This window comes from Artibeus jamaicensis, unplaced genomic scaffold, assembly GCF_021234435.1.
Source record: "Artibeus jamaicensis isolate MK-2021 breed Jamaican fruit bat unplaced genomic scaffold, CSHL_Jam_final contig_1016, whole genome shotgun sequence".
Classification (NCBI taxonomy): domain Eukaryota; kingdom Metazoa; phylum Chordata; class Mammalia; order Chiroptera; family Phyllostomidae; genus Artibeus; species Artibeus jamaicensis.
In genome coordinates this window covers 7,691,105-7,709,200 of record NW_026521195.1, presented here as the reverse complement: position 1 = coordinate 7,709,200, position 18,096 = coordinate 7,691,105, and the positions used below count along the sequence as shown (strand labels likewise).

Genomic DNA, 18,096 nt, shown 5'->3' with positions numbered 1-18,096 from the left:
AACAAGCTGGATTTTCTCTGCCTGTAAATGTTTGGACATGGCTTCCTCTTTGGAGCACCTGCCTCTGCCTTCCTTACCACGTGCGTCTGGCCAGGTGCTCATTGACCTGCACAGTTCAGCTGGCGAGGTGTGTCCTCCAGAAGCTCGTGCTGCTCTCCACTCCCTCCCTCCCACCCACTGGTCACAGTTTGTTTTTCCTCTGCACCCCATGCCTACCACAGCCCGCACCCCCCTGTGCTAGAGGTGCTACTTTACTCTGGGCGTTCCCCCCGCACTCAGTTCCTTAAGTATTAAGATGTTGAAACTTGTTAATAGTTCCTGGAATTCGGTGTGTGCATGGAAAGTATTTCTTGAACTGAGTGAACAAGGGAATGACTGTGACTGTCCCTGAATGTGTCCTTGGTGGGTTGGCCATTGTCATCATGTCTCCCACCTTCCCTCAGTTTCAGGATCTCTCTCCTAATTTCATATGGGAGCTTAACTTGAGAACACATTGAACTGTAGATACTGTTGAGTGAAAAAGCAAAATGCCGTCTGGAGCAGCATTAGGGTCACTCCCCTTCAGGCGAGAGGGAAGGAGCAGAAGAAAACGGGTGCGCATCGGCTCGTTTGTGCGGAAGCAGTACAGGACGGAGAAACCAGAAGCTAAAGAGGTTGGCTGCCTGTGGGGAGAGATGCTAAAGCGGTGGAAAGGAGGGGCTGATGGGAATGGAGGGAACAGCTCTTTTCTGAGAACTCCTTTGTATTTTGCTTTCATTCCTGGAACCATAGCAATCTCTTACATCCCCCCCCCCTCAAATGTGGGGGGACTCAAAACAGAATGCACAATGTAACAGATGAGAGCCTGACTGCACTGTGAATTAATAGCACATCCACACTGATGAAATGCACTAATCTGAGGAATTTTGGAAAGCAGTATTTTGACTGGGTATTGGGAGGTTTAGGGCAAAAAGAACTGCACACAGATACTGTGCTCAAGTTAATGACCCTGTTTCTCAAGGAGCTGTGGGTTGTCAATTCTGGAACTGCTTCGTGTGTGTGCGCTAAGGTTACAGAGACTGGGCCGATGGAGGGGTAGCCCTGTGGGACTGGACTGAAATCGCAGGTGGTGGCATGGACACGTGGTTTTGAACATGTACAAAAATAAAACAGATGGGTGTGTGCGTGGGCTGCGGTTGGTACACATGCTATGCCCTGGCTCCTCGTGTGCATTCCATGTGTGCTGAGGGGCCGAGTTGAGGATGCACAACCAAGACCGAGCCCTCCTAAAACCTTGCTTTTGTAAATAGCATCTCCAGTCAGGGGTATAAGGCTAATTATGTGGGCAGTGCATGCTTTTCTTAAAACATAGCTTTATGTTCTGCTCTTCTTTACTTTCTCCATCACAAGTATTGTCCTGTGTGTGGAAAAAGCATTTCTAAGAATAAAAGCACATCCAGATGCAAGGGATTTTTGGTAAAGGTAAACAGTCATAGCCCCTTTATCTTTAAGACAAAAATTATAACATTTTAAAACTTAAACAATGGCAAAAACAAAAAGAGAAAGGGAACTAAGGCTCCTGGAGAAGTTGGTTCCAGAGCGGAGGCAGGAAGGAGCTCAACCCGGGGCGCTGTGGAGGGCCCCGGAGGACCGCAGGTGCCTCCAGGAGCCGCGACAAGCCTGGAGGGGCTCTTAGCAGCTGGAACAATTTTAACAACAACCAAGTAATGATACTATTGGATTGTAACCCCTAATAAAATAAGTATCCATGACCCCATCTGGACATAAATAAATAATTGAATAACTAACTGGGGGAGAGGGAACAGCCCTTCCTTACAGGGAAATTTTATTTCTTAGACACAGAAGGAATGGGGGAAATACAAAACCATCATTAGGCAAATGCCTGCACAGTGGCTGCAGGTGCACCCAGCAGAGGGTGCTGACATCAGTGGGAGTTTGAGGAGAAACGGTATTGGCATAGTCTCAAGGTATCCCCCCAACATGCTTACCAATTAGAAAAGGAAAAGTATTACTTTAAGCAAAGAAAGCTCATCAACGCCATCTTAACCAGATGATCACAGTTAACATCGCTCATAGTAAAACATGTCCATGTCAGGTATCACTGATATGCGTCACTAAGACACACACAGACGTTACTTCTGAAAGTAGTAAAAACACAAATCTTCAGTCTAGTCATGAGGAAGCATCAGACAAACCGAAATTTAAGAACATTCCAGAAAAGAACTCTTTACATTTCCAAAGGGTCAAGGTCGTGAGAGACTGAGACACCCTCACCGATTGAGGAGACCAAAGGATACAGGACTAGGTGCACTGTGGACTCTAGGTCCTGGGAGAGAGCAGGGACATCGGTGGGAAGCCGGTGAGTGCAGGCTGTAGGTTAACTGGTGGGCAGCGTGGTACCCATGTTAATGTCCCGGTTTTGACCCTTGGCTGTGGTTAAAGCTGTGATACAGGTGAAGGGGATGCGGGAACTTACTGGCCTCTCCTGTTGCGCAGCCTTATCTGACTTGTGCAGGGCAGGCCATAGGATGATTAACCACTCTGAACTCCAGGCCCTCAGGCTGGTAAATATTTGTCTTAAAAAAATGAAATGATTAGGAAAATAGATATTCCCTCCTCTCCCAAGCAGGGGAGGACAGACAAGGATGGATGCTGCGTGCTCCTGTTGGCTCCGTGTTTCTCTCAACTGTTCGGCAGGGGGGGAGGAGTATGCTCTCATGGTCCCCTTGCCTCACAAGGGGCATTTGCTCAGCTTGTTGAAAGCCTTTGAGAAGTGTCCCTTCTCTGAGAAGGCTGAAAGGTCGACTCGGGTGTATCGTGACCCTGTGCCTCTGTGTCTTTGTAATAACTTCGTACCAGTATCCAGTGCCTTCACTTAAGTTGCCGCGTTTCGTTTTCCCATCCACCCTGAAGTAGGGAGGGGACATGGCGCAGCACTGCCCAGAGAAAACAGGCTTCAGGAGCTTAAGCGATTGGCCCGAGGTTGCAGAGCCGGGGCTGGTTGGAGCCGGTGGGAGATGGTGAGCTGCCCCCTGCCTCGTGCTTGTCCTACCCCCCCCCCAGGTTGGCTCCCCACCCAGATGCCCGCTAGGCCCCAGAACTACAGTAATGGTCCAGCTGTGGCTAGGGATGGAGCAAGATGATGTCAGGATCACTTCTGTCTTTCACGGGCAGTTGGCCATCCCTTGTGCTGGCCCTTCACGACCATTTTACACTTCTTTGCATGTTTCTGCTAAAAAATCGAAGCCTATTTTGGCAAGGCCTGGAGGGCAAACCAGAAATCACATAGGGAGCTGAGTATGTTGCCCCTTCCCTTGCACACTGCCTGTGCCACAGCCTCCAATAACACAGTCGCAGGGTTGCATGGAGGGATTTCAGTAGCTGGTGCATCCTCGGTGCAGAATTTTTAGGGGGGGTGTGGTGTTTATGTTATGTCACCTTCCAGGGAGGGTTCATCACAGCCGTGCCCTGGGATTTGTGAGCCGCTGAAACCCATCCCACACCAGTATATAAGCTTCCCTGTTTCCTGCATCCGGGACCAAGGGCAGTGCTGTAGTCTCCCGTCCGGATTCAGGACACACTGAGCGAAGGAAAAGCACGTGCGGGAACGAGCACGAGGCTCCGGCTTCAAGCCCAAAGGAAGTCTGCCCGCAAAGTGCCAGAACACGAGCATCCCCGCCTTCGAAGGACAGAACTCGGCCCGGCTCTCGGCTGCGGCCTTTTCCTACCGGTCTGTGCTCTGTCTGTTTCTCCCGGTTCAGGGGCTCATTTGGCCCTGAGTCCCAACAGCTTGAAAATCCTAATGTTGGGTATTCCTGTTTGAAGCCCCTGATAAAAGCGGGAAGTTTCTGAGGGTCAGGGTTTTGTTTGGAACTCATCCTGTCCTTCAGGGGCCTCCCGAGGCTGACCACTTCGTCCACAGAAATGCTTCACTGTGGGCCGAAAAGGAGCCGGGACCCAGACCCTGTTCTGTCCGAACTGGACAGGGCATCACGTTTGTCTCTCTGGTCCCCAGTATTGCCAGGGAGGGCCTAGGGCCACCAGCTCGAGTTGGTCTTACTTATTTGTGTCATAGAAGGGGAAATTATTTTCTAAATTAGTAAGAGTTTGAATATACTTCTTATCATGCTTTGGAAGGTTCGGCCCCAGCCTTGTCCTGAGGTTTGCTTTCCCTCAACCTGAGCCTCAAATGCAGAAGCGTCTCAACAGTGGCCGGATCTTAGCTGTCGCTTTGGTGATCAGATGAAGGGAACTTAAATTATGAGATGAGCCAGCCGGCAGCCAGACTTCAGAAGCCGTTTCAATAGAGTGTCAGTGGGCTGGCCAGTGCCCTTGATAGTGGTGGGAAAAAAAAGTAAATAAAATATCAGCCAAGACTTTCAAGACAGATTAGAGAATTACCTAATTCCCTTAACCTCTTCACTCTAAGTTGAAGGCAAATGTTTGTTGACAGTTTTAAACACCAAGCGGTTTCTGTTCTTCTGGGTGAGCTGCATGCGTTTGGGACAGACCAGCCCCGACCGTGGGCTGGCGCGTTGGTGGTGTAGCTGGTGCGTCCTCGGTGCAGAACGTTCTCTGTGTGTGGGCCCTCACCAGGGGGCCATGAGTGCGGCGGCGGTGGCTTCACCCAGTCTTCATCTGTTTTTAACTAATTTCTTCATGACAGAGATAATCGGTGCTAACATTTGTTGGCTGTCTTTGTAACATCTTTGCATGCCGGACATGTCGTAGATTGTCCCCTTTCATCTTTGAGAGTCCCTAAGCTGGGTCCTGTTACTCCTCTGGGGCTCTGGGTGACCACGCGGAGGCTTCCAGGGTCCTGCTGAAGCCAGGGCAGCTGCCGGCTGGAACTGGGGCTGGGGGTCTCACTGCCGTGTGTGGGCTTGGCCTCACTCTAGACAGGGCCCAGTTCCTAAGCTCCGTCCATCTAGGTACTGCGGTCAGCGGCCGACAGATCTACGGGCCGGTGACTCGGGAACAGAAGGCAAATCCTGTGGCATTGCCTAGCAGAGGCAGTGGGGAAATGGGCAGTTTCAGAATGTGTGAATTAAATCTCTACATGGTGTCATTGTGGGCCCTTCCTGAGTAAGTTAGTTCATGGAAGTTAGGTGGAAATGAAGTCCGGTAGGAATCAGGAAGCAAGATTGCTTATTTGTATGCAAAGTGATTGTTATTCATTATGTTTCCAGATAGTCTGCTTTTCTTTTAGTCAGGGCTACCCATATGCTGCTCATAAGAGAGTAGAGAATAACATACCAAAGAATCCTATGAGAGACTGTAGCAGAGTGTCTTGGGAGGCGGTTAAAGGATAATGTTTACCAAGGGGGAAGTTTTTACAGAACAAACAGGCAGATGGGGGTTATTCAGCTGTCTCTTCTAGAAAGAGCCAAAGGGGTGATAACAGAAATCGTGGCAGTTCAAACATTTATAGGGAAGCAGATTTGGCCAGGATGCTAAGGTAATTGGAGGCTTGTTAAGTTTAAGGTGAGGGTTTCCATGCAAATCACGGGGACCTGTGGTTCAGTGGCTTGGAGGGTTAGAGGCTGCACCCTCTCTGAGCTGTGAGTGGCATTACTCAGCACCAAACCTCTGGGAGGAGGAGTGCTCCTTTCTCACACGACCAGGAGCTGTTCCAAGTTGTTCTGCACAGCCAGCGCTTGGCCACAGCCAGCAGGGAAAACGTTTGCCTGCACTCACTTAAAGTTGCGTGTGAGAAGGACCGTATCTTCAGTTCCCCAATGGCCACTTTGTATCCATCGTGGGGGAAAGACTAAAGAGCACATTGCTTTAAAAAATCAGTACTTTTTCTGGCAGATTTAGATGATAGTAGAGTCGGTTCTTACTGGTAGAATGGAAGGGCCCCGTGTCTTTAATTCATTTCCATAAACGTCATGGCCCTGGGACATGAAGCCCTTTCCTTGTACATAGAAAGCCACTCTACCTCGGCTTTCCCTTCTGTAAAAACAGAGTTTGTTCTATGGCCTGGCTAGTTGTATCTCTGCTTGACAAATAGATACCAAATAAAGAACCGATTGTTGCCACTTCCTCAGCGACATGGGCTGCGTCCACTTCCCGGGAGGCCTCAGCAGTAACAAAGGAGGCCCCGCTGACAAATGGGGCGTTTGTCCCGTGCAAGTTAGAGCCATCACCTGCGGGGAGGGCTTGTCTTGGTGTTACCGGGAAAGGCCTTTACTGGTTCTAGAATGATGACAGTCACTGATACTTACATGATATTGCCACCCTTTTCAGAATCGTTGGTATGATCTCATTTGATCCTTACAGGGTTTTTTTTTTTTTAAGTAAGAGCCATAATATACAGAGGATATACTGTTTCAGTTTAAGTATACTCACACACAGTCCAATTTCCAGAATTATTCACTACTAATTTCTTAACAGATTAATATGATTTTTCTTTCCATATTCTCTCTCTCTCTCTGCTTTTTCTTTGGACAGTGCCCCTTCCAACACCTGTGGGCCCCCCAGAGGGCCTTTGTGGCACAGGGTGATAATTTGTTCTTTTTCTTTTCTTTTTTCCTAAGGTTGGATGTAAAATTATGGCTTATCTTTTGTTCCCTTGGTTTTCCCACCCATCCCCAGCCTCTTTTTCCCTCGCCAAATATCGACCCAATGTCTTCGAGCCAAGGACAGTCAGGGTTGGAGGTCACAGAAGGCCTCTCAGGCCCTTGAGCACGTTTGGGAAAACAAGCAGGAGTGTAGGCCAAGGCACAGAGGTGACGGGCAGTGGGGTGACCTTCGGGACCTGGGGCAGACTGGCGTGTCTCCACTGAGAGTGTAGTGCCCGTGAGCGGAGGCTGAGCAGAGGCTCATGGGAGGCCTGACCTGCTCAGATGATGCTAACTTCAGCCTTTACCCTGAAATACAAAGTGGAGTCATTGCAGGCTTAAAAAAATTTTTTTTTAATTTGTTTTTTAGAGAGAGGAAGGGAGAGAGGAAGAGAAGAGAAACATCAATGTGTGCTTGCCTCTTGCATGCCCCCGACCAGGGACCTGGCCCAGAAACCAGGCATGTGCCCTGACTGGGAATCAAACCAGCGACCCTTTGGTTTGCAGGCTGGCACTCGATCCACTGAACCACACCAGTCAGGGCCTATTGCAGGCTTTTAAGCAGAATAGTGTGGTGTGGTTTCTGTCCTCTTATTATATGGCACCTGGTGTCTGCAAAAATCGGTATATTTCTTTAACGAGTCTGATGATGACAAGGTGAAGCTCATGTGGCCAGCATTGCCGGGCATCTCTGTCAGCTTCGGTTTTGTCTGCACTCCCACCACACCCGCCCATTTCAGCGGTACTCAGTTCAGGACGCACGCACTGCGGGGCATCTCGAAGCCTTCAGGATCTGGTCCTGCACATCACGTATTTAGGTGGGCTCAGAGAGAAGGTGGGGGTTTGGCTGTCAAAGATGCCTTCAAAATGAAACTTAGTAAACATCCCCCGTTCTTGTGCTGCCTTGGTAAGCTGTTCCGAGAGGACCCTGCGGTGCTGCCTGTGCTGTTGGTGGCAGCTCAGTGCCTCACCACTCCTGCCTGCTGCCCTTGGCGCCCGCCTTTGGAACAAGACCCCCAACCAGGGCTCGGTGACATGTTGGCCTTCCCCTCCTCCTCCTTATTTATGTTTTTAAGTTATCATAGATGTGCCCTCTTGTATCCTTTTGCTGGCATCTGCAGTTTGGCACTTCATGGCAATGAAAAGACACCAGCCTCACCAGCTGTGTACAGCTCGAAGGAAACCTTAGAGCCTCCAGTGTGGAAATTTCCTTTGTGGACACTTAAGTGACTTGCCGTGTATGAAAGCATTCAACGCAGGGTCTGCCAAGTGGTCGGTGCACAGCGTTGGCTTCTTTTCCTCGTCCCCGCTCCCTGTTTTTATTTTTGCTTTAATTTTGGACTTTTGGTTGATGCTGTAGTGTTGGTCCACAGTTGCTAGGGAGGTAAGTGGGTGGATAGATGGGTAGTTTATCCGTCTGCCTGTCCACCCACCCACCCATCATCCAACCACCCTTACTCCTTGACTCCCTCTCTGTGTAAGAGAGTTCTTCCTTTGATCTTGGTACTCAGTTTCTTTAATTTTCTTATGCTTATACGTTATGTATTTCTTGGATGAAACATGCCCTGAAAAGTGTCATTGTATTGACTGTGCTTGATCTTGAGAGACGCAAACCAGAGTAAGACACAGTCTGGTTCTAAAGCATCCATTTCTTTTTCTTACTCCATTGCTTTTCATTTCTAGAACAATGTTGAATAATAATAGTGATAGACAGCCAAGTTCCCCGTCCGCACCCTGACTAGTGTACGTATCTGCTTTACTCGTAAATTTGACGTTTCCTATTAATTTCACCCAGTTATTCCTGGTTCACTAGGTTTGGTTGTGCTTCTTTTTTTAAAAATTAAGAGTGAATGTTCAGTATATCCCCTGCTGAGAGGCAAGAAATTACATTAATTGAAGCATTTTGTATTTCCGGAATTTTTTTTATTTTATTTTACTTTGTAGGTTTTGCCTACTGCGTTTGGTTTGTTGACATCTTACTTTGGATTCTCGCATCCGTACGCGTGCGCGTCCTCGTCCCCCAGAGGCTCTCTGCGCCCAGCACTGCGGCTCGGCGAGCGGGTGTTGGTGTCAGCACTGCGGGCGCTGCCGCTGCCCTGTGTCCTGCGAGATGCTCAGTTTTCTTCCTGTGGTCGTTCTTATAATCACGTTTCTTTATTTTTGTTGTAACTAAGATGTATCATATATGGGCTCCTTGGAAGGTCACCAACTTTTAGAAGACTGGTCCTGTCTTTTCCACAGTGTAGTTGGAGGAGGCATTACCTTCCACTCGCTTCTGGCTGCAAATCCTGTCTTCTCTGCCCAGCTGCTCCTCTCCTGTGTAATTATGTTCTGTCGAAGCACCATCAGCTCTGAATTGTTTTCCAGTGGCCTGAGGGTCTTTTTAGACAGTTGAGGGAACTGCCTTCACCAGTTATTTCTGTGCTGATTCCTTTTCTCCAGAGACAAGTCCTCAGTCATCTTCCCAGGCCCTTTCCATTTTCTTTTGAGCAAGAATGGGGGTGGGGGGTATGGAGGATATGAGGTGTCTGCCCTCATCCTGTCTTTGCCAATCGAATAACTGTTATTCGAAGAGTGATTCACAATGCTATGGCTGCGTGTCTTTTCTTCCTGTCAGGGAGAAGCAAGATAATAGAATAGTTTAAGATTTGGCTTTTGGAGTCAGCACATAACAGATTCTCATACCTAACTATGTATGTGACTTGGAGCAAGCCACTTTTACTTTTTAGAGCCCAGTACCATCACCTGTAAAGTGAGACAGTAATAACTACCATTTTAGTTGCTGTAAAATGAGCAAACCCGCAAAGGAAGTAGCGCTGGTCTAGCCCGTAAGGGTACTTAGAATGGCACTGATGTGATTCGTATTCAGCTCTCACAAACAAGTCCCGGGTCTTGCCCCTTCATGTGCCATGTCTTCTTTTCATGGTCTTATACAAACATTGCATCCATGGTGCCCCGCAGAGCCCAGAGTCTGGATGTTTCACTGTCTGCGCTGCACTGTGCGTCCTGCCTCGCACGTCCGCACCTCTCTCGGCCCCCAGAGTCCCCGCCCGTCTCTCTCTCGCTGCCGCAGTGAGCTTCGGTCCGGGAAACCCAGGTTCCACTCCAGACTACGTTATTGTCTGATCTTGGGACAGTCAGTCTTATTTATTAATAACAACTTCCAATTATTGAACATGACTTTGTCCCCGATGCTTTGCATCATATCTCATTGACCCTTCACAGTCATTTGTTAGTCAGATAGTGTTTCTGTTTTGCAAATGGGGACAAAGAAACTCGAAAATATTAAGTAACTTTCCCAGGGGCTGGGTGGGTGGTGTTCCAGAGGGGTGGGGCGCAGGTTTGACCGATCTTACCACTCCAAGTTGTTGTGAGGGCCAAGGTCAAGTAGGATTGTTTCATGAACTGTGCGACATGGTGCAAATGGAAGGGCTCTGTGAGCCTAGCCTTTTCTCTTCTATCCCGGCCACTTCCTTTTATTCCTAAACCGTCCGATGTGGGTGGCGGCGCCGTGGGCCGGTTATCCTCATTTCCTCTCCTCCACTCCCTCCCTCCCTCCCTTTCTTTCCTTCCCCGTGGCATCCCCCAGAGCTGCTCGTCCCAGGGAGGCCGGACTCCAGGACCCCCCTCCTCAGCCAGTGAGCGCGCCTCTCCCCGATATCTTCACGCCTCACCAGCTCTCTCAACCTATCTTTTCTGTTTGACACCATTTAAAAATTGTTTTCGTAGCTTAATTGTATGCAGACACCTTTAGATTTCCCCTCTGTGTTTGCAGAGCCTTGCTTTGCAGCTCAGGAGGTACAGGAGGGCGGAAAGAAGGGAACAGAAATTGCCAGGAAAGGTTTGCTGTGTTCTGTCTTCCAAGGAAACAGAGCGTGGGCTGGTTCGAGTTGTTTTACAGTTGGAAGAGTGTCATAGTACCAGAGTTTGGATGAAACCTGGCTTTTTATTGCCAAAAAAAAAAAAAAAAAAAGGTATAAGATGGGAATGGAGGTAAATGTGAATCATTTAGAGTGATGTTAAACTTTGAGGCTAGTTCACCTTCTCTGGAATTAGAGATTTATGCTAGGAAAGAGCTGGGGAGGAATTTGAAATGTTTATGTTACCAGAGTGTAAAAAACATTGTCCAGTTGTTTATCTAATCTTTCACTGGGCTTGCTTTTAAAAACACGTTTGGATTTAGAGTAGCCTGGGAGAACTAAGCTGTTCCAGGCCCAAACGCGATGCCCCAGTGGAAATCAGATGGAGCCTTTTCCACTCGTTCTGAGAAGCGTCCCAAGCAGACAGACATCTTTGTACCTCCCTCTGCAGTTCCTTGGTCCACAGATAACTTTTATCAAGAACTAGAGTTACAAGGGCTCTGTTACTTCTTTCTAACTTTAGCTCCTACAAAAATTACTGCTGGGATCTCATTCTTCTCCGGGCTGGACATTTGGTTGTTGTGGCCCCGTAGCCTCACACCCTCCATGAGTTATCACCCAGTGGGACTCATTTCTTAAAGAAGTGGGTCAGCTAGCACGGGGAACTTTCCGAGAACCTTTTTTGGGTCACAGAGCAACCAGGGTGGCTGTGGGGGAGGAATAAGAGGTTCTGCACCACATTCTGTTGTAGTTACTTACCAACCTGCCCTAATACTGTGTGAAAAATACAAAGGAGTTGGGTGTCCAAGGCTTCCTCCCCCTCTCTTAGCCGAAGTTCTCATTCCAGTCAACAAGTAAAGGTTCTGTGCCTACTGCGTGCCAGGCACGATTCCAGGGCTGGGGACACAGCAGCAAAGAAGCAGACACGGGTCCCTGCAACCTTGGGACCTGGTTCTAGCGGGGGAGGCAGTGACCCTCAGTGTGATGAGTGACGGCACTGCACAGTGTGTTAGAAAGTAGTAAATGTTAGTGTTAGAAGGTGATGAGTACTATGGAAAGAGAAAAGGACTATTGGAAAATGAGTAGTGGCAAGATTGTAATTTGTTTTAAGATTTTATGTATTTATTTTTAGAGAGAGAGGAAGGGAGGGAGAGAAACATTGAAGTGTGAAAGATACATTGATTAGTTGCCTCTTGCACACTCTTAACTGGGGACCTGGCCTACAGCTCCAGCCTGCACTGTGACTGAGATTGAACCAGCAGCCTTTCAGTCTGCGGGCCTGTGCGCAATCCACTGAGGCACACCAGCCAGGACAAAGATTGCAATTTTAAAATGGATTATTGAGCCCTGGCTGGTGTGGCTCAGTGGATTGAGTGCGGGCCTGTGAAGCAAAGGATCGAGGTTCGATTCCCAGTCAGGGCACAGGCCTGGGTTGCAGGCCGGTTCCCAGTGGGGGACGCATGGGAGGCAACCACACATTGATGTTTCTCTCCCTCTCTCCTTCCCTTCCCCTCCCCTCTCTCTGAAAATAAAAAAATAAAATTAAATAAATGGGTTATTGAGAAGGCGACTTTTGAACAAAGACTTACAGGTGGTGAGGGATTTCTCTGGGTGGAGATGGGAGGCATGCGTGTTCCGGGTGGAGAGAGCGGGCCCGGCGCATTCCAGGACCAGCCAGGGGCCAGCAGGGCCGAGCGGAGGAGGTGAGGTTGGAGGGCTCAGGTCACGGCCAGTCTCCTGGCAGACGTCGTGTTCTCTCCAGGTGAAATGGAGAGAGCCATCCTGAACGGAGGAATGGTCCCTGGCTGCTGTGTTGAGACTGCTTGGTCGGGGCATCAAAGTTAGAAGTGGGAAGCCAGTTTGAAGTGTACTCAGGTGAGTAACTCAGCAGTAATTCCAGTAACAAATGGCGGTGAATTGTGCCAAAGCGGTACTAGTGGTGGAGGAGGTGAGAAATGGTCTGACCCCGGATATGGTGTAAACGTAGCGACAGCAGCCTTTCTTCACACGGCGGCCTTGATGTGCGACAGGGGGAAGACGGGAGTCCAGACGACCCCTCGAGCTGCGGGCCAAACCCCTGGGGGGCGGGAGTGGAGGTGCGAGAGGCTGCGGGTGGGACCGGTTGGCGGGGCGAGGCCAGGAGTGCAGTGTGGGGGACGTGGAGCTGGAGATGCTGTCAGACAGCAAGTGGGGACACTGGGGAAGTCGTAGTTGGATGTGTGAGGCTGAAGTTCAGGGGAGAGCCGAGCTGAAGTGGGAGAATTAGGACTCGGCAGCGTGAAAGTGTTATTTAAGCCCTGAGGTTGGGTAAGGTCAGTGAGGGAATGAGTTTAGTAAACAGGTGAGGATCAAGACTGAGTGCCAGGTATCGTGCTTTTAGGTGGCGTGGGAGAGCACGAGGAACCCGCAAGGGATATTGGGAAGGGGCATGCCACAAGGCCAGGTGCCGGGGGGGGGGGGTGGGGGGTGCAGAACGGTAGACTGAGGTGTCCGGGAAGCCAGGTGGAATGATCGGCTTTGTCAAATGCTGCTCCTGCATCAGGTGCATTGAGGGCAGAGAATAGCTTGTAGGTGCGACCATGGGGAGGTCCGCAGTGATCTGGACAGAAGCTACTTTTCTGGAGGGTAGAGGCCGAGGTTAGACTAGGAGGATGCACGAGAAGGGGAAAGAGGAATTGAAAACAGCTACCACGGGGAGCAGGGGACTGAAAGGAGATGCAGGGAGTGGGGTCAGGAGGGGGTAGCATTCCCGAGTGAGTGGTCACGGTTGTCCTTTACTGTTCATGCAGACGGCAGGCTCTGCCTTTCCTCACCAAGCCTTTGTTTCCTGCGGGGCACTGCCTTCTGCCCGGCCGGACACCCAGGGAAGGTGCTCCGAGACTGACACACAGTGTGTTTTCCTGGCGGTCAGGCAGCCCAGCTGCTGTTCTCTGGGTTCTTCCACTCTCCTTTTCTTCGGCTTACGTGAGGGAGTTGTAGCAATAGAAGACAACGATGGTGATGGTGATAAGAGTGATACTTATTTTCTCACAATATCACTTACCCTGAGGCAATATTTGAAGTGCTTTACATAAATGAACCCAATTAGTCTTCATGATTGCCCTGTGAGCTCTGTACAGTTTTTATGTGCATTGTACACATAAGTAAATTGAGGCAGAGAAAGATTAAGGAACTAGTTTAAAAGGATGACCAATAGCGGTGGGGCTGGGATAAAACTTCTGACAACCCAGCTGAGAGTCCATACGCTCGATGGCACTGGAGAATTTCCAGAGGGGGCTTTAGCAGGAGAGGCTTCCTTTCACATCCAGTGAGACTGGGCGAGAGGGGGTGAGCCGAGCTCCTGGAGACGCAGGGGGAGCGAGGACCCGATCAGGCGCTTCCCTGGGCTCCTGGCTCGCGCTCTGGCGGCCTGTCGGCTGGAATGATGTGGTGGAACGTTCTTCCGAGATAACTTTTTAAACCACCGTGTTTCCCGAAGTTTCATGGATTCCCTTTCAAATCCACAAGTACATATTAAGCACCTACTCTTTGTATAAGAGAAAAAACTTTAACTGCTTCCCCCCCCACGTGTTTATTTTGCTGTGGGAAGCCTGTTTATTTGTTGCACAGGCTACAGGACCATCTGAAAACTTAAAGTGGAAAGGCTTGTATATGTGACCATGATACTTTGCTATTTTTTTTTCATTTTCAAAAAAAATTAATTGTTGTTCAAGCACAGTTTTCTGTCTTTTACTCCCATGCCAGCCCACCCCGCCCCCACTTCTTGTGCATGAGTCCTTTATACTAGTTCCTGTAAACCCTTCCCCTTTTCCCCTGAAATTCCCTCCCCTCTGGTCCTTGTCAGCCTCTTCTGTATTTCAGTGTTTTGGGATGTAGTTTGCTTGCTTGTTTTGTTTAGCTTCCCGTGAAAGCGATCCTTAAAATGTCTGTGTCGTTGGAGGTGAGGCACGAACTAACTGCCTCTGTGTGAAGTGCTGATTCTTAGCACGGTGGTGAGCGGTTGCCACCGAGTCTCTCACTAATAACCCCTTCCTTCTCCAGAAGGACTTGCCAACACCATAAAGTATTCACTGGGAGCATTAAAGTCGTATAAAAATAACTGGTGTTTGCTTCCTTCGAGGCATGCATTTAAATGCATTGCTTCATCCCCCCGCCCCTTGGCTGCCCCCTGCGCTCAGCAACACTGGGTCCGCAGGCCCCCGTCCCAGGGCTCGTCTGCTGCCCCTTTCCATTTCCCACGAGAAAGCAAACCTACCCTTCGCCTCACCCTTTTATCTCAGCATCCCGTCCACCCAGCATCCCGTCCACCCGTCCCTCAGATCATTCTGTGGGTCTGCGCTTCTCGGGAGTCAGAGCTGGTGGCAGCAGGCAGTAGGTGTGACAGTGTAGTGCCAAGCCCTGACAGTCACCACCATCATAGGAGCCCTTTCGGGTTCCTGTGGGTCCCAGAAGGGCGGTTACCTCTGAGAGCAGATCACCATGACTCCACCCCACAGGGAACTCGTGCTCCTTTCCAGGTGGATTATTTTAACGCCCCATTGACAGTTTTCACTTTGCCACTGGGTCCAGCTGGAAACATTCCACCGCTGGGCTGCTGGCCCCATCCTCAGTTTTCACCTGAGCACATTTTAGGGGCTCAAATATGAATGTATGCTGTCCTTGTGGCTTGCAGCTTCGTGTGTAATTGGCTGTAACTGTGATGACTGATGTCTGTCGGGGGTTAGGACTGAAAATAACAGCTAACACGTACTGGGGCTCACTCTGTGCCCGGCCCCGTGATAGCCGCATTGCCAGCACTGACTAATCTCATCTTCCTCTCTTACAAAGTAGGCCCTGCGTGTTTGCTTTTCAGAGGAGCAGAGCCAAAGGTCCAGACTCACGTGGCTTTGCTGCAGATGCAGGGACACTTGTCACGCCCCCTTTCTGGGTGCCCGTGAGCACTGACCAGACTGGTCTACCATCCCGCATGCATTTCCCTGTTCTGCAAACTATGACCCCGTTTAATGTGCTGTTCTAGAAACGTCAGAGTTGCTTTCAAATGAGTCCTGCGTGTTTATTTGGGTTTCTTGCTGCACTCGAGAGAAGATGCTACAGCAGGGGCTCCAGACCTGGGGTTCTCTCTCTTTCCCCTCTGCCACAGCCACCCCACTGAACCCCTGGTTTCGTAATTGCCACGCAGACACTGTCCTTGCTAAAGACAACCCAGTTTGGCTAAGATGACGGCTTCTAATTGGGCTGCGGAAAGAAACTCCAGCTGAGGAACTGTTTGTTGCCAGGGTCACTGGGGAACGAATAGCCACTTGGTACAAGAGGGAAGCCAGGATGAGCACTGACTCTCCTTCTTATGGGTGTCCAGGCAAAGGAGAGCTATGCTCCTACCATTTCACCTTTTTAAGGAATTATTATTGCAGACCCATTGGCTTCCTTTCTTTCTCAACTGTAACTATAATGTTTTATTTGTACGTGTGTACTTTTGAGAGAGACTTGGTCTCTGAAGAGGGAGTTAGCAGAGGAAAGTATTTGAAATGGAAATGTCTTAAAATTATGTCCCTTTCCAGTTGTACATTGGATTTCCTTAGGATTTAGAAACAAAATGGAAACTGAAAACCACACCACCTCCTGAACAGTGTGTCCATCCGTGCAGGGCTGACCCGGGGGAAAGGCAGGGGGTCTTGCGTTTGTTGCAGGAAACTCCACGCCAGGAACGGCACACACTCGCTTTCTCTGCCTCCCCACCTTTTCACAAGGGCTGGCGATACTTTCCAGTTTCTGTCTGGAGGATTTAGTGGCCTTATTAACGTGTGGGAACATTGTGACGGGAAACTTGAACAAAGTAGCGAGTACTGTTTTTTTTTTTAAGTTCCATGTTTCTGTTCTGACTGGATACATGTCTTTCCAAGCATTCTAGGTTAAGAAATAAACGTGCTAGAAAAACACATGTCACATAAACGAATTGGGTAGTTCTCCCTGACTTCAGTGACCAAAGCTCCCAAGTTGTAAGCAGTAATCTTACGGCACCTTCTGTCCATGTCAGAAGAGGTTGTGCTGACCCCAACTTCTTCTCGCTGGGTTGTGCTGTATCGCGAGTGATTAACATTCCCCAGGGCCAGACACCAATTCACCTACATATGGTGGGGGGTCATGATGCATTGACATAGTGTAGAGATCGCTCTTGCCAACAATTAATTGGGGAATTCACTTTATGAAGCCCTGTTTACAGACTGACATCTGGAGAAATTCTTACCCTGGCTCTATTCCAATCCATTGGATTTATGGACTGCGCTTGCTTTCCTGTAAATAGGACTCTTTTTCGGCTTGGTACGTTCTGTTTACATAATTATCAACGGATGAAAACAGCTATGTTCCTGTATTGCTTAATCCCCTGAACGAAGCGGCCCCGAATCCGAGGCGGTGGTCCAGTTCAAAGCGCACTTGGACGCCTCTCGTTACTCATGCTGCGGAAGCACCTCGTGCCAGGAGCCCCGGCTCTCTCAAGTCCAGACTCTCGGACCGGAGCCCTTACACCCCAAGGGACTGCGTGTTCAGCCTTTATGGGGAGTTTAAAGCTTGTTGAGACACATGCTAGACCTCTTAAAATATATTAGGCTCCCTTTTATTCACAAACTTGGTCTCTGCTGCGAGGTGTGAAATGGAAATATTTTCAAACAGGTACATGCAGAGTCTTGAACACATTTTAAGTTCTCACCATGTGTGGGGGGATCAAAGTTTGTCAGATGGTGGAACTGAACTCCCAAACGCTCCACAAGGCGCCATGCTGGACACGCATTGCTGGGGCCTTCACCTGCCTCGCTGTGGCCGAGCATCACGACCTCGGTCACCAGTGGACGGGCTGCTGTCATCGCGGCCAGTGTGACAGCTATAGATATGGGAAGAAAGGGAAGTTGTAGAGTGGATTTAAAAAGACCCTAGAACAGATACTGTATGTTGGAACTGAAGACCTAAGACTGTATGAAGAAAGGCACCTTCTCCTGCTTTGCTGAGTTTTGAAGCTGTAAAGATGTATCAGGTTGGGGGTGGGATGTGCAGAGAGAGGGAAGAGTGGAAGTGGCGACGCGGAAGGCCTGGGCCCCTGCCCTTCTTCCTGGAGAGCAGCGCGCCATCACGCGCGCTCAGCCGGTCCTCCCAGCTACGGTGGGGACCCAGGCGGTGACGTGTCCGTTCTCCCGGGCTTCCTGTCCTTCACCGAGGGTTGTGCCTGCTGTGTGCATCAGCAGTCTCGTGCTGTGTCCTTCTCAAAGGCATCTGCTCTGTGAGCACCTCCGTAAACCCAATGTCACAGACACGTCGGCTCTGCAGAATGGCCCGTAAGGTCAGAACAGACACATGCGCACACACGTTCATTAAAAACATTCAACGAGCACAGCATTCCAGTGGTGGTGTGCGCTTAAGGACAGTGAAGTCCAACTGTGGGACGGACGGGCCCTTTGATCCGCAGCCGGTTTGGAAGGAGAGGTCAGCAGAGGGGTGGTCAGGGGAGGCGCAGCCCACCTGTCCTCCACGCTTTTTGGTCTTTATCTCTACTCTGGCCCTCGTGAAAGTCCTTCTCCGTGTTTTATCCACAGTCCTTCCGAGCTATGCTTGCTAATCGGCATTAGGGGGTATTCACATATTGAAAAATGTTAGCATTTTTCAAACTACTAACATGCTTTTAT

At 49.6% G+C, this 18,096-nt stretch overlaps 1 protein-coding gene across 3 annotated transcripts in view; it reads left to right on the top strand.

The window, feature by feature from the left end:
- The window catches only part of BBS9 (Bardet-Biedl syndrome 9), a 350,821-nt gene that overhangs the window by 327,093 nt on the left and 5,632 nt on the right, over positions 1–18,096 (top strand). Inside the window, exon 22 of one of the 3 annotated variants that reach the window (XM_053661724.1) lies at positions 12,186–12,298. The exons of the other annotated variants lie outside the window; for them this stretch is intronic. Coding sequence (XP_053517699.1) covers positions 12,186–12,268 — 83 coding nt within the window. The 3' untranslated portion in view covers positions 12,269–12,298. The remainder of the gene's footprint in view (positions 1–12,185; positions 12,299–18,096) is intronic. 3 annotated transcript variants of the gene reach the window in all.